Source organism: Boleophthalmus pectinirostris, unplaced genomic scaffold, assembly GCF_026225935.1.
Source record: "Boleophthalmus pectinirostris isolate CB_2022bp ecotype Guang Dong unplaced genomic scaffold, ASM2622593v1 HiC_scaffold_4, whole genome shotgun sequence".
In the NCBI taxonomy this organism is placed as follows: domain Eukaryota; kingdom Metazoa; phylum Chordata; class Actinopteri; order Gobiiformes; family Gobiidae; genus Boleophthalmus; species Boleophthalmus pectinirostris.
In genome coordinates this window covers 3,792,266-3,806,029 of record NW_026571353.1, presented here as the reverse complement: position 1 = coordinate 3,806,029, position 13,764 = coordinate 3,792,266, and the positions used below count along the sequence as shown (strand labels likewise).

At 41.5% G+C, this 13,764-nt stretch overlaps 1 protein-coding gene across 1 annotated transcript in view; it reads right to left on the bottom strand.

The window, feature by feature from the left end:
* The window catches only part of zmat4a (zinc finger, matrin-type 4a), a 301,827-nt gene extending 288,313 nt beyond the window's left edge, over positions 1–13,514 (bottom strand). Inside the window, exon 1 of the mRNA XM_020929269.2 lies at positions 13,413–13,514. Within this exon, the coding sequence (XP_020784928.1) occupies positions 13,413–13,514 (102 nt within the window). The remainder of the gene's footprint in view (positions 1–13,412) is intronic.
* Between the last annotated feature and the right edge of the window lie 250 nt (positions 13,515–13,764).

Genomic DNA, 13,764 nt, shown 5'->3' with positions numbered 1-13,764 from the left:
CTAAAACCCATCCTGTGCCCAAAAACAAAGTAACAACTGAAAGGTGGACCTGGTGAGCCGGTCAAACAGAATAAAAGGATGCGGCACAGGGTCGTAGAAGCCGGTGCCAACATCACTAAAGTAAAGGAAAAAAGATGTCCCCCAAAACTAACCTTACCAAACAAAAGGCGAAAACAGGACAGTCAATCCCGCCAGGTCAAACACAAAATGCTAACAGCAGCTAACAGGCATGCTGTGGCCTGTGCTGAGCAGCCAAGAAAAGGGCGAGCACAAAGCGACAAGCGTGCGCCCAGGTGTGCGGAGGGTGAGGTGAGGCGGTGCACAGGGAGAGTGCAGGAGCAAGAGAGCGCGCCACTGATAGACGGCCTATTTATACTCGGACCAGCCACGCCACAAAACATACATGAATATAAAAATACACACAATGGGACAGGCGCCAGTACGTAACAGCGGTGCATTACATATGTCACAACTAAAGAGCAGTGATTGGCTAAATGAAAAATGTATCCAGCTACCGTCGAGCAAATGAATCCTAATGCTGCAAGGTCAGACGGTTTCCACAAAGTGAAACCGGCTGATGAATCAGACTAGTCCTGATTGAGAGATGAGCTAGTGTGTTAAAAGACTTTATCATTTAAAGGTTCTGTCACTAAACACTGACTTTTGTGAGGTTTAAGTCATGTTATAATGTTTTTCTTTTTTATTTAATTTTATTTATTTAAAACAAGAACATTTCACAGAAAACATTCATCTCAGAGAGTTTTTTTTTTCATCAATTTTGAGGGCTTGTATAAAAAGAGCCTCAATTGATTTTTTTTCCCTGGCTGAGACCAACGGATTAATCAAAAACATAAATGAGAAAAAATCATGGCATGAAGAAAAGCCTTTGATGCCTGAGTTTACTATATTACATTTCATGACTTTACTTAGATGTTTAATTTGTTTATCAAAGGACACGGCCGAATCCAAATACAGGCCCAAATATTTCACTTCTTCTACATTATTCATCATTTGTCCTTGAAGTGTTTAAGTTGTGAACCACAGATTTGCTTCTTGTTAAAGTACAGTGTAAAGTATTTTTACCGTTTAGAGTGAGGCACGATAATCAATAAACCAGTTAATCGTACGATAACTTTTAACGAGCTCGATAACTTTTCCGATAAATTCTATTTGCATGTTTGCTTGTTTTCCTCGCTCTCTCTCCCTCTCAAAGGCCAAATCAGATTTTTTGGCCCCTATGTGACCTGTATCTGATCTTTTAATGTCAGTCTGAACCACACAGATCAGATTTTTTCAAATGTGACCCAGGACACTTGGATATGTGCTCCTGAAACTGATACATATCTGATCTTTTGACATGTGACTTCAGTCTGAACAGTCAAAGTGCATTCATCCACCTACACGTTATCAACAAGACACAAACGTCACTGTTCTGTGCTGAAGTAGGTGAAAATTGTTAATGAACTCAGTGTCACTGAAGTGAAGCACATCACCACTCACCACTCTTGGCTCCGTCTCCACATCCACACGTTCCTTTCAATGGACGTCGCTGCCGCTGTCCCACAAAACACCACGGCCAAAAACCTCGTCCTTCTCCTTCTCAGTCTCCTCCTTAAAACAAGTAAGTTGTTCATGTTCGAGAGGAACTTTAAAATCTCCAGGTGTTCAATGCTGCGTCCATGTTTGGACAACTTCCATAAACACAGAGACGCTCGCTGTGGTTGACGTCGTGTCTCCAGTGCACATGCGGGACACTTTTGGACCGTTTAATGTTCACACTGGAGATCACATACAAGTCACATTTAATTGGAAATGTGAACGACCTTGACAAAACATCGGAGTTCACAAAAAAATCCGAATTGAGCATTAAGCCCTGCAGTCTGAACATAGCCAAAGAGACTGAATGTTAGAAGCTTCTATCGCTCTCTGACTCCTCTCATTTAACAAGTGTAATGACGCTTGAATCAACGTGTGCTGTGTTTATCAACACAGTGAAAGTGCGTGCAGCCTGAGTGCAGAAAGCGCCGCTGTCTGTGCGGCGAACATGAAGCCGCAACACAAGCGTCGCTGTCAGAACCAAAACCAGTTCATCGCTGTGTGCCAATACAAGTCACGATGCCAATTCAACACAAACGCAGCGAGTGAAAGAAATGTCTCAAACTCCAGCAGCCGACATAAACTTATACCCGAGCGACACCACTAGCCCCGCCCCCGGGAGAGCCCGAAACCCACTGAAATCCCATAAGACACTGACATGATACCAGATAGGACAGTGGCTCCCTCAGAGCCAAATAGAATCCTTTGTCGCAGGTTAATACGAACACTTCAAGACCAAAATGTCAATGCTCACGGCAGCAGCCACTGAGTCTTCAGTCTGTGTTTAGTTCAGTCCGTGCAGCGTAAAAGTTTGATATAATATCATCAACATCCCTCTGTCACAGAGAGAACACTCATATTCCACTGAGTCGTGTCCTTTAGTCTGACAGAAGCTGAACCACATCAGCGACACAAGAGCAGTGGTGATGGTTTATATGTCGTAAAGTTGAGTTTATTTATGCAGATTAGTAACAGTAATAATGATGATAGTTATATAAAAACATGAATGATAGTATGAAAATAATGCAATCATGAATTCAAATGAAAATACCTTAGTTGACCTCAACCTAGTTGAGCTTTTCTCAGCAATTTTTAGGTGAGATTAAAAAAGAGATTAATTAGATTAATTAATTACAGATCATAATGAATTAATCTCTCAATTTTTTTTTTATCGCTTGACAGCACTAACTGTAATATGGGCCCTTTAAGAAGATTTATCGTACTTTTGTCAGTCTGTATATAGTTATAATCTATGAGACCTGTGGATCTTTTTGTGGATTATTTTGAACATTTAAAATCACAATATTGATCTAAAAGGACTTGAGTAAAATTCAGAGTTGATTTGTGTCTGCCCCTTCACGGTACATCAGTCTAAAACAGGGGTGTCAAACTCATTTTGGTCCGGGGGCCGTATCCAACCTACTTTGATCCCAAAGGGGCCACATCAAAAAACTCATGTCATATAAACCCCAAAAATAACAATAAGTTCAAATATTTGTGCAGAGAAACACAAATCTACTACAGAAATCTTTTTTTAATTGATGAACTCTTTCTTTTACAAAGTATTATAATATTATGAACAACCTGAAACTTTAAGAAAAATTTAATTTCAACACAATGTTTTAACATGAACTTGTTTAACATTAACTTGTAGAAATAGGAATAAGTAAATTTTTCTTGTAAAATCCTGCACTCGGCTTCACTTTTCTCATTTTGGACATTTTTCTGATGAGGGTGTCACGGTCAACAGTCAAAACGATCGTCCTTTAAGAAAGAAAATGAACCTTTGGAAAGAGACAAGTCTTCATTTGTGCTGCTCTGGTGGGAGGGGCCACGTACAGAGACGCTGGAGACGCTGCTGTGATAAACACCACAGAAAATTTACAATATTTTTTATAAAAAATAGAATTTAAATATTTTAGTAGAAAATCAGCCGAGGTCCAGATTAAAGGTCTTGGAGGGCCGGATCTGGCCCCTGGGCCGCATGTTTGACACCTGTTTGCATAATATATCCGCTTTAAATACACACAATATGAGATGATGTAATTCTGTATTTCTTCAACACTAGATCTGAACCCACATACAAAAAAACTAGAAGAGAAATTTGAAACCCCAACAACACAATAAATGCCCATCAATATAATAACACTTTGCTAACATTTGATAAAGCGTCTTTATTTGTGAGGGCCTGAGTTCAGAAAAGGCTCTAATGATATTTTGGACACATGTATTTCATTTCACGTTATTGGAAACGAGAGAAGACGGTCACTTTCTCTGAAGCTGTCCCAGGAACACAGTGTTCTGTCCACACGTGTCCACTTCCAGAGGGAGCAGCCTCGCGCCCGGATCATGTGCACATGGAACTGCAGCTACGAGCTCTGTTAAATGCACAGAGTAACCATGGCGACACATCCAGACATGGTCACGGTCCCTCTACTCGAACAGAGACAGATAAGACACACTGTGGAACATTCCGGGCAAAGAAATAAAGAAGTAACATCATGCACCTTTACCTAAAATCGTAAAACTTTAAACATTAGGGAAGACAATATGGGGCAAAATATATCTCGATATATTTGCTACGATATGTATCTCAATATACGATATGTATCTCGATATACGATATGTATCTCGATATCTGTACAAAAATAACCCCCCAAAAACTACTGCAAAAACAAATATGCCAATTTCCACAAGGTCTTTTTTTTTATTATTATTATTATTAAAGTGCAGAGAAGAGGCAGTTCATATTGGGGAAAAAAATTAAATTAAAAACAAACAAAAAAAATCCCTGTATACAAAAATAATGATTTCACTGTAAAAGAAAAGAAGAAATAATACATATTGCCTTTTTTCATTCAAAAATAAAACTCAACTCAAGGCAGCAGTTCATATTGGAACAAAGTGCTTCTGTGACATTTAAGATGACAGAAATCCCTGATGACATACAGTACATAACCATGTAACTGTAAAATGAAAGAAATAACCCATATTGCCTTCTTTTCATCAAAAATAAAACAACTCAGCTTAACTCAAGCTCATAACTGATCAAAAACTCTGTTCACTGTACGATAATCAGAACTATGAGCTCCTTCAGCAGAGGAAGCTCAGGAGGTTCTATGTTCCTCACCAGCGTAAGGAGCTCTGAGGTATCCCACAATCCACTGCAGATCAAACCCAACGTTTCCAAACACTTTAGTACAAGTGACACTGCAGCAGATTATTGATTAAAATCTGCATAAAACTTTACATGACTAAACTTTACAACATATAAAGCATAACCACTATAGAGACCCATCAGCCCGTTTGAGATTATAAAGACTTTAATTTAGTTTTGCTCACATTTGTTTACATTTTACCAAAACGAAATTTAAAACCACATGGTTCATTTGCATAAATTACAGGACTCAGTGGAATATGAGTGTTCTCTGTGTGGCAGAGGATGTGCTGCTGATGCTGAGTCTGTAAATGGTGGAAAAGGTTCGTGTTGCTAGAGGCTTTTGGATGGCACCAACTTTCAGCATTCAGGGCAGCAGTGAAAAAAAAAAGCAAGGGCGTGGGGGCAAGCACAGCACAGAGAAAGCAAAATCAGAATTAAATATAAGCATTACATGGATATGAACGATCTGTCAGAATTCATTTCATTTTGAAAAAATATCTCCATATATTTAAAATACTGAGATGTCACCTACCCCTAACTAGTTCATTTTCAAGTATTCCCTGTGATAAGTGTATAAGTACGTTTCACACATTTTAGAGTGGGGAGAACAACTAGCATGCTAATAGTGCACTTTCTGGTTTGGGAGCTTTATAATAAGATGCATAAAGCACATAGTAGTCTCATTTTCATATCTGTACTCGGACAAACTTGTTTTCTTTACATGCAAAAACATCCAAGTATTTCAAAGTCACTAACTACCGTATTTTCCGGGCTATTAGGCTGCGTTCAGACTGCAGCCTGAAGTGACCCAAATCCGATTTCTTGGCCCCTATGTTCCTGTATCTAATCTTTTAATGACAGTCTGAACCACACAGATCCGATTTTTTCTAATGTGACCCAGGACACTTGGATATGTGCTCCTGAAACTGATACATATCTGATCTTTTGACATGTGACTTCAGTGTGAACGGCCAAAGTGCATTCATCCACCTACACGTTATCAACAAGACACAAACGTCACTATTCTGCGCTGAAGTAGGCGAAAATTGTTAATGAACTCCGTGTCACTGAAGTGAAGCACATCACCACTCTCCACTCTTGGCTCCGTCTCCACATCCACACGTTCCTTTCAACAGACGTCGCTGCCGCTGCCCCACAAAACACCACGGCCAAAAACCTCGTCCTTCTCCTTCTCAATCTCCTCTTTAAAACAAGTAAGTTGTTCATGTTCTGGCTCCGGTACGAGAGGAACTTTAAAATCTCCAGGTGCTCAATGCTGCGTCCATGTTTGGACAACTTCCATAAACACAGAGACGCTCGCTGCGGTTGACGTCGTCGTGTCTCCAGTGTCACATGCAGGACACTTTCGGGCCATTTTACATTCACACAGCTGATTACATACAAGTCGCATTTAATTGGAAATGTGAACGACCTCGCAAAAACATCGGATTTCACAAAAAAATCGGAATTGAGCATTAAGCCCTGCAGTCTGAATGTAGCCTTAGTTGCTCTGGATTAAAAGGCGCAGTGTCATTAAATGGTCTATTTTCGAACTTTTTTTCACAAATAAACTGCACCGAACTTTAAATGAAACCCAACAGTGTGATGGGTGAGTGGTTTTGTTTGTTTGTTCGTTCACGGTGACTCTGGGCTTTGTTCAGTTGTGGCGTGTAGGGAGGGTGTGTCTGGGACCAACGGATTGTCGGTGTGTTCACAGTGACTCAGTTGTTCAGTTGTGTCTAGAAGTGGCACATTGCACTCGCTTTTTCAGTTCGTTCCACCGTTCCGTTCTTCGTCGGTGTGGAGTGATGAGTGTGTCTGTGGGTGTTTTTTCCCGTGCGGTCGCTGTCTGCTCCGTGTGTGTTTGCGTGCGCTGCGGCTTTGTAGTTTACAGAAGTGGTGCTGGGACACCTGAGTGATTTCGTGTATAGGGCGCTCTGGATTGTGGGGCGCGCAGTCGTTTTTTGATGGGGTTGGAGGCTTTTGAGCTCGTCCTATAGTGCGGAAAATACGGTATTCAGAGCAAGATGGATTCTCACGACACTTGAGTGAGTTCACGAGAATCCTCCTGACTCCCGCTGGTGTTATTTGTGCCCAGCCTCCGGTTGGTTGACTCATCGGGATTGTGATTTGTGCTGAAGCCAAAGGTGAAGCCCTCAAGTGAACCAAAACAAACACGGCGACACTAACAGCTGTAGTTTTCAATTTGTTTGAAGAAAATGTGCAGAGGGGAGAGCTTTGTGCTTTCCTCTCAACTGGATGCAAGAGAAGTTTGGTTATTTGGCTTGTTCCACTGTTGTGACACTTTCAACAATCAGATTCAAATATTCATCATGGCGTTCCATATTTTCCTGAACACTTTCACACTGAAACATCTCAATCTCTTCCTGGAATACACTTTTTGGCCATACTCATCCACCTTAACTAACCTCAGCACAAATGCATAAACCCAAACTATATTGTAAGAATTATTCTCTTTATAAACATTTCATTTTAACCATGTTAAATTCACCATATAGTAGTTGTTCACTTAATGTTTTGGACTTCAGAATGCCAACGAGGTAGAAAGAGGCGTATTTGAACTTGTTAACATGTACCGTTCCATGTGCTGGGTCAATATTACTGTGAATGTTCCTGCTGAAAACGCTAAATCAACAAGTTAATATTTGTCAGATGGTCAGTATAAAGCTACCTACTTTGCTGTACTTTTTTGAGATGTTTAGCAGAGACGTTTTAAGACATTCTCCTGTAATCAACTGAATCTAGACCTGTACCTGCTGGAGCCAACAAAGAGACCTATATGTGAACTGTACTAACTCTCCTGGACTCTCTTTTAGGCTGCCTCCAGCACTGTTGGGCAAGTTACTTTAAAACTGGAATGCATTATTTATTATTTGTTACTGTCATTTCAAAGTAATTTGTTACATTACAATATTACTGCATTTAAAATGTAAGGAATTACATTACTATTGTATTACTTTGAGTTACTCTCACCAAAATAATGAAGATGCTGAACTTTTGCGCTGTATATGGACTGAACCAGGACTATAACAGGACTAACCTCGGACTGATTCCAGGACTGAAGAGGAGGACTAAACCAGGACTGAACTAGGACTAAAACAGGACTCACTGTCCGGACGGGCTCGAAGGTGACCGCAGGAGAAAGGAGCGGCTCTGCTCCGCACCTCACGGAGGTAAGAGCGACTGTCGCCCAATCGCACTTTACAGACACCCTGCTGCGGGGGCTCACGGCCCTGATTTCAACAACTATTTGCAGGTACCCGACCCGGTGAAGGACTCTGCTACAGTTGCGTAACTTCTACCTTCTTCAGCGTGTCCAGAAGTCCAACTTTTTGTGCGATGGTTTGCATCTTCCTCTGTCTTTTGGATGTGAGCGCAGGAGTCTTTGTCGGTGCACAAAGTTTCGTCGACGTTGTGGGTTTTGTCGGGGAGAAAACTTGCAAATATACAGCACTTCAGAAACACACTGCTAGACACTGAAAATGTATTTAAATTTAGCAGCTGAACACATTCTGTACTGTACAGGAGACAGGAGTCCCTTAGTCAATCAGGACGCAGCGCAAGGAACAAAAGGCACATTCATACACTATAAAAACAAAACGCATGCAAAATTGCACAAAAAAATCTGAGAAACAGCGAGACGGCGAAAAGTGAACTGACCCAGGCCTAAACCAGGTCTAAACCAGGTCTAAACAGCGTGGAGTTCTGTGTCGGTCCTTTTGCCCACGGTTATGTGAAGGTCTACGCGGCCACGTCTCCGGCGTTTCTCCACTGCTGATATCAAGGTGATTTAAGCAAATTTGTATGAAGAAAAATCCACCACTTCAATTCAGGTTAAAAAAGCATTGTAACGCGCATTACTGACATTTGTACCCAGTAAAATATTACCACGTTTTCCCCTGTAAAGCCACATTACTGCGTTACAGCAAAAAGCAACATATTACAGTAGTTTGTTACTTTTATAACACGTTACTCCCAACACTGACCTCCAGAAAAGCTGACAATATGAATCAGCTGATAAAGAAAAACTGAAAAATCCTTTGCACAGACTTTGCCGTTCTTCTCTCCCCTGTGTAGAATCCCTCTTCACCTCAGCACAACACAAACATGTCAGGGAGTGTTACGGGAATCGCTCCAAAACTCGGAACTGCTCCAACCCGGCACTGGGCCAAACCCTGTACTCAGGCCTCCCCCCCGAGTCCACACAAAACCAAAACACAATGAATATTTGATTTGATTCTGACGGGAGGTGCGGGTCATTTCCTCTCCTCACACCTCCCCGAGAGGACGGAGCTACAGCCCGAGACGCTCCGGGCTGACGGAGAGAAACAACAGGAGGCGACGCGTGAGTTTGAAACAGGTTTAGAAGGTGAATACGTCAAATACAGGACGAGAAACTTTGGATGAACTCACACAGACACACAGGGACACAGAGCTGACTGCACAGAACACACGGAGGGGAACTGTGGGGAAGAAAATGATCCAATCCACTTTCAGTCCTGTCCATTTTATTTCTATAGCACATTTTATAAATATGACCGACAATAAAAGGCAGTAAATTAGAAATAAAAACAATAAATAAAAGTGTTAGAATGCATAAAGCTAAAATAAAATCATTAAAAGAGACTGACAACCTACTGACCAGTACTGTCCTATAATGACCTGAGGGACCAGGACTAAACCAGGACTAAACCAGGACTAAACCAGGACTGAACCAGGACTAAACCAGGACTAAACCAGGACTAAACCAGGACTAAACCAGGACTAAACCAGGACTAAACCAGGACTAAACCAGGACTAAACCAGGACTAAACCAGGACTAAGACTAAACCAAGACTAAACCAGGACTAAACCAGGACTAAACCAAGACTAAACCAAGACTAAACCAGGACTAAACCAGGACTAAACCAGGACTAAACCAAGACTAAACCAGGACTAAACCAGGACTAAACCAGGATTATACCAGGACTAAACCAGGACTATACCAGGACTGAACCAGGACTAAACCAGGAATAAACCAGGACTGAACCAGTACTAAACCTGGACTAAACCAGGACTAAACCAGGACTGAACGAGGACTAAACCAGGACTGAACCAGGACTGAAGCAGGACTAAACCAGGACTATACCAGGACTAAACCAAGACTAAACCAGGACTAAACCAGGACTAAACCAGGATTATACCAGGACTAAACCAGGACTATACCAGGACTGAACCAGGACTAAACCAGGAATAAACCAGGACTGAACCAGTACTAAACCTGGACTAAACCAGGACTAAACCAGGACTGAACGAGGACTAAACCAGGACTGAACCAGGACTGAAGCAGGACTAAACCAGGACTATACCAGGACTAAACCAGAACTGAACCAGGACTGAACAGGACCAGTCTTGGATTTGAGAGAGAGTGAACCCGGAGGCTGCAGAGCAGGGTTCACTCTCTCTCTCTCTTTCTCACTTTCTCCGTGGGGCTTTTCAATTCATATTCTGATGGATAAAATACACACAATACATTTTATGTACGAGTGGACTCATTCTACAGTTTACAAATATTTATTTTATGCTCAACTACAGCCCAAAACAAAGCTTGCTTGCTCCATAAATGAGCATCATGATGTACATGTATGTTACTGTATTGGTGGTTTTCAGATTATACAATTTGTCGCGCATCTTTAGGTAGTTTTACTCGTCCGACAGCTTTTTTCCCATTGCTTTGTTTTTTAGAATCCTGTGAAAAGCTGTGAATGCTCACATCAGTTTGCCTTGAGACTGGAAATTACAACTGAAAGCCCCGCAGTGTGGCATTATATCAGTTGATGGCCTTAGCAAAATGGAGCTTAAGTTCAACCTGATGACAGAAGACAACAACCTTGTGACGAGGTTGCCCAGAATGCTTTGTGATTTAAACAAATAGTATTTTCTCCTTTTTTATTATTAAAAAATACTACAAACAAATATTTTTGAGTTTTTTGGTATTACATATTTATAACTGACACCAACGTTAATCATATAAGACCAGCATGTCAAAGTAGCCGGGATCTTTTTAACAGCCTGTTGTTCTCTGTTCTATTGTTATTACTAGAACTTGACTTTCAAGATGTCGGTTCCTGGTCTCTGATTTTATAAAATACATTTCCCCCAAAAGTGTGACTTAGGCTACGTTCACACTGCAGTCTGAAGTGACCCAAATCCAATTTTTTGGCCTCTATGTTCCTGTATCTGATCTTTTAATGTCAGTCTGAACGACACAGATCCAATTTTTTTCGAAATGTGACCCAGGACACTTGGATATGTGCTCCTAAAACTGATACATATCTGATCTTTTGACATGTGACTTCACATTATCAACAAGTCACAAACGTCACTATTCTGCGCTGACGTAGGCGAAAATTGTTAATAAACTCCATGTCACTGAAGTGAAGCACATCACCACTCACCACTCTTGGCTCCGTCTCCACATCCACACGTTCCTTTCATCGGACTGTCCCACAAAACACCACGACCAAAAACCTCGTCCTTCTCCTTCTCAATCTCCTCCTTAAAACAAGTAAGTTGTTCATGTTCTGGCTCCGGTACGAGAGGAACTTTAAAATCTCCAGGTGCTCGATGCTGCGTCCATGTTTGGACAACTTCTGTAAACACAGAGACGCTCACTGCGGTTGACGTGGTCGTGTCTCCAGTGCACATGCGGGACACTTCTGGGCCGTTTAATGTTCACACTGGAGTCACATACAAGTCACATTTAATTGTAAATGTGAACGACCTCGCAAAAACATCAGATTTCACAAAAAAATCTAAATTGAGCGTTAAACCCTGCAGTCTGAACGTAGCATGAGATATGTTTTTTTTTTTCTTCATTACACATTTTGGCTGGTGCTTCTTATACTCCTTATAGACTCCAAAAACTACAGTATTTAGTTTGGATTCATGTGTTGAGTTTGCGTGTTCACTGTGGCAGGCCTGTGGTAATATGGGTGTTAATATGTGTGTTAATGTGTGTGTCATTTTGATGCGATAAATGTGATGATGTAAACGTCTGTAAACATCTTTTCGCGCCTCAACGTTTAAGAGCAGCAGATAAAAACAGTTTGGGGTTTACATCAGAGCGGGATCAGGGTCAGGCCGCGTAAAAGATAAAAATGATTTGACATGTTGGTCTCTTTATGAACCCTTTTCTCTCTCGCTTTCTTCAGTTTTTTCTCAGATTTTTCCTCTCTTTCTCCGTCTCTGGAGTGTGCAGAAGAACAGCTCGGGGTCACAGTAACACACAGTGACAGTGAGGTGTAGCGTGTGGAGCACATGAAGTGGACACGGCGCTGGTTCACTCTGTAATCATGGCACAAATGCTTCTCCCAAGCTCTGTCCAAGTGTAAAATCGATCTGGTGTTGATTCATTTTGATAAAGTTGCAAATATCGTGCACTTCGCCGACACTGTACCTGATGAAAACACGTCTTAAAAACTTGAGGGAGGGAGTTTGTTTTGAGTTTATAAGCGATTTTTACGACTTTCAGAGACCACAGCGGAGTTTTGCAGCAACGGGAAAGCCAAACAGCTACCATGTGAACGTGAACTTCCTGATTATTAGACAATAAAATGCTTTCTGATTAGACGCAGACGGAACACGGAGCAATTCTTCTGACCTCGAGAGCCGGAGGAGGTGAAGAAGGAGGAGAAGGAGAAGGAGGAGGAGGAGAAAAGGAAGAAGAAGGAGAAAGCGGAAGAAGAAGTCCGAGGAGGAGAAGGGGGAAAAGGAGGAGAAGGGGAAAGAGAAAAAGGAGAAGACAAAGGAAAAGGGGAAGGAGGAGAAGAAGGGGAAGGAGAAGAAGAAGGAGGAGGAGCAGAAGAAGGAGGAGTAAAAAGAGGAGGAGAAGAAGGAGAAGGTGAAGAGAAGAAAAAGGAGAAGAAGGAGGAGCAGAAGGAGGAAAAGGAGCAGAAGAAGAAGTCTGAGAAGGAGGAGGAGAAGGAGAATGAGAGGAAGGAGAAGAAGAAGGAGGAGAAGAAGGAGAAGAAAGAGAAGGAGGAGGTGAGAAAAAGGAGAAGGAGGAGAAGATGAAGGAGAAGGGGAAGGAGGAGAAGGAGAAGGAGAAAAAGAAAAAGGAGAAGAGGACAAGTAGAAGGGGAAGGAGAAGAAGAAGGAGGAGGAGGAAAAAGAGGAGGAGAAGAAGGAGGAGCAGAAGGAGGAAAAGGAGCAGAAGAAGAAGTCTGAGAAGGAGGAGGAGAAGGAGAGGAAGGGGAAGGAGGAGAAGGAAAAGGAGAAAAAGAAAAAGGAGAAGAGGACAAGTAGAAGGAGAAGAGGAAGAAGAAGAAGCAGAAGAAGAAGGAGGCTCTTGATTTATGAGTCAATCTCTGTTCAGACTCTCCAAACAAATAGAACATCTAAATTCGCAATCATGCTTTGAAGTCGGGATGTAACAATAAATAAACAAATAAATCTCCATTTCATATCGTCAACATCACTTTTTGCTTCAATTCATTGTTCTGGTGCAACAACAGCTAAAAGAAACAGCGGGAACTACATAGACCATGATCCTTTGCTCTGTTTCAGTCCAATCTACACAATGAAATCACTTAATAGCTCTTTTAAATCTGAAGTCTTTTGTCCCCACAGCAGGTAGAGTGTGTTTGAAGAGTACCTCATAGTGGGCCACCCTCTGAGACTCGGAGATGAGCTGGGCACTGCACACTTTGCAGTAGGTGTCTGTGAATAGGCCTTGGTCCAGCTCTGTAGACTTCATCTGAAAAACACACACACAAAAAGACAGAGGTTTAGTCAAATATTTTTTTGTGGCTGCATTTCAAGAAAACAGAAGGTAAATGCACAAAATAAATATAGAAATAATTCAAATATCAGTATGTGATTTAAAGGGCCCATATTTTCTGATCTCTGTTCTAATGTTTCCTCGTCACAAACAGACCTGGACTTGTGTTTTGTTTCATTCACACATGTTTAACACACAAACCCTGCACATTTTGATTGAGTTCTTC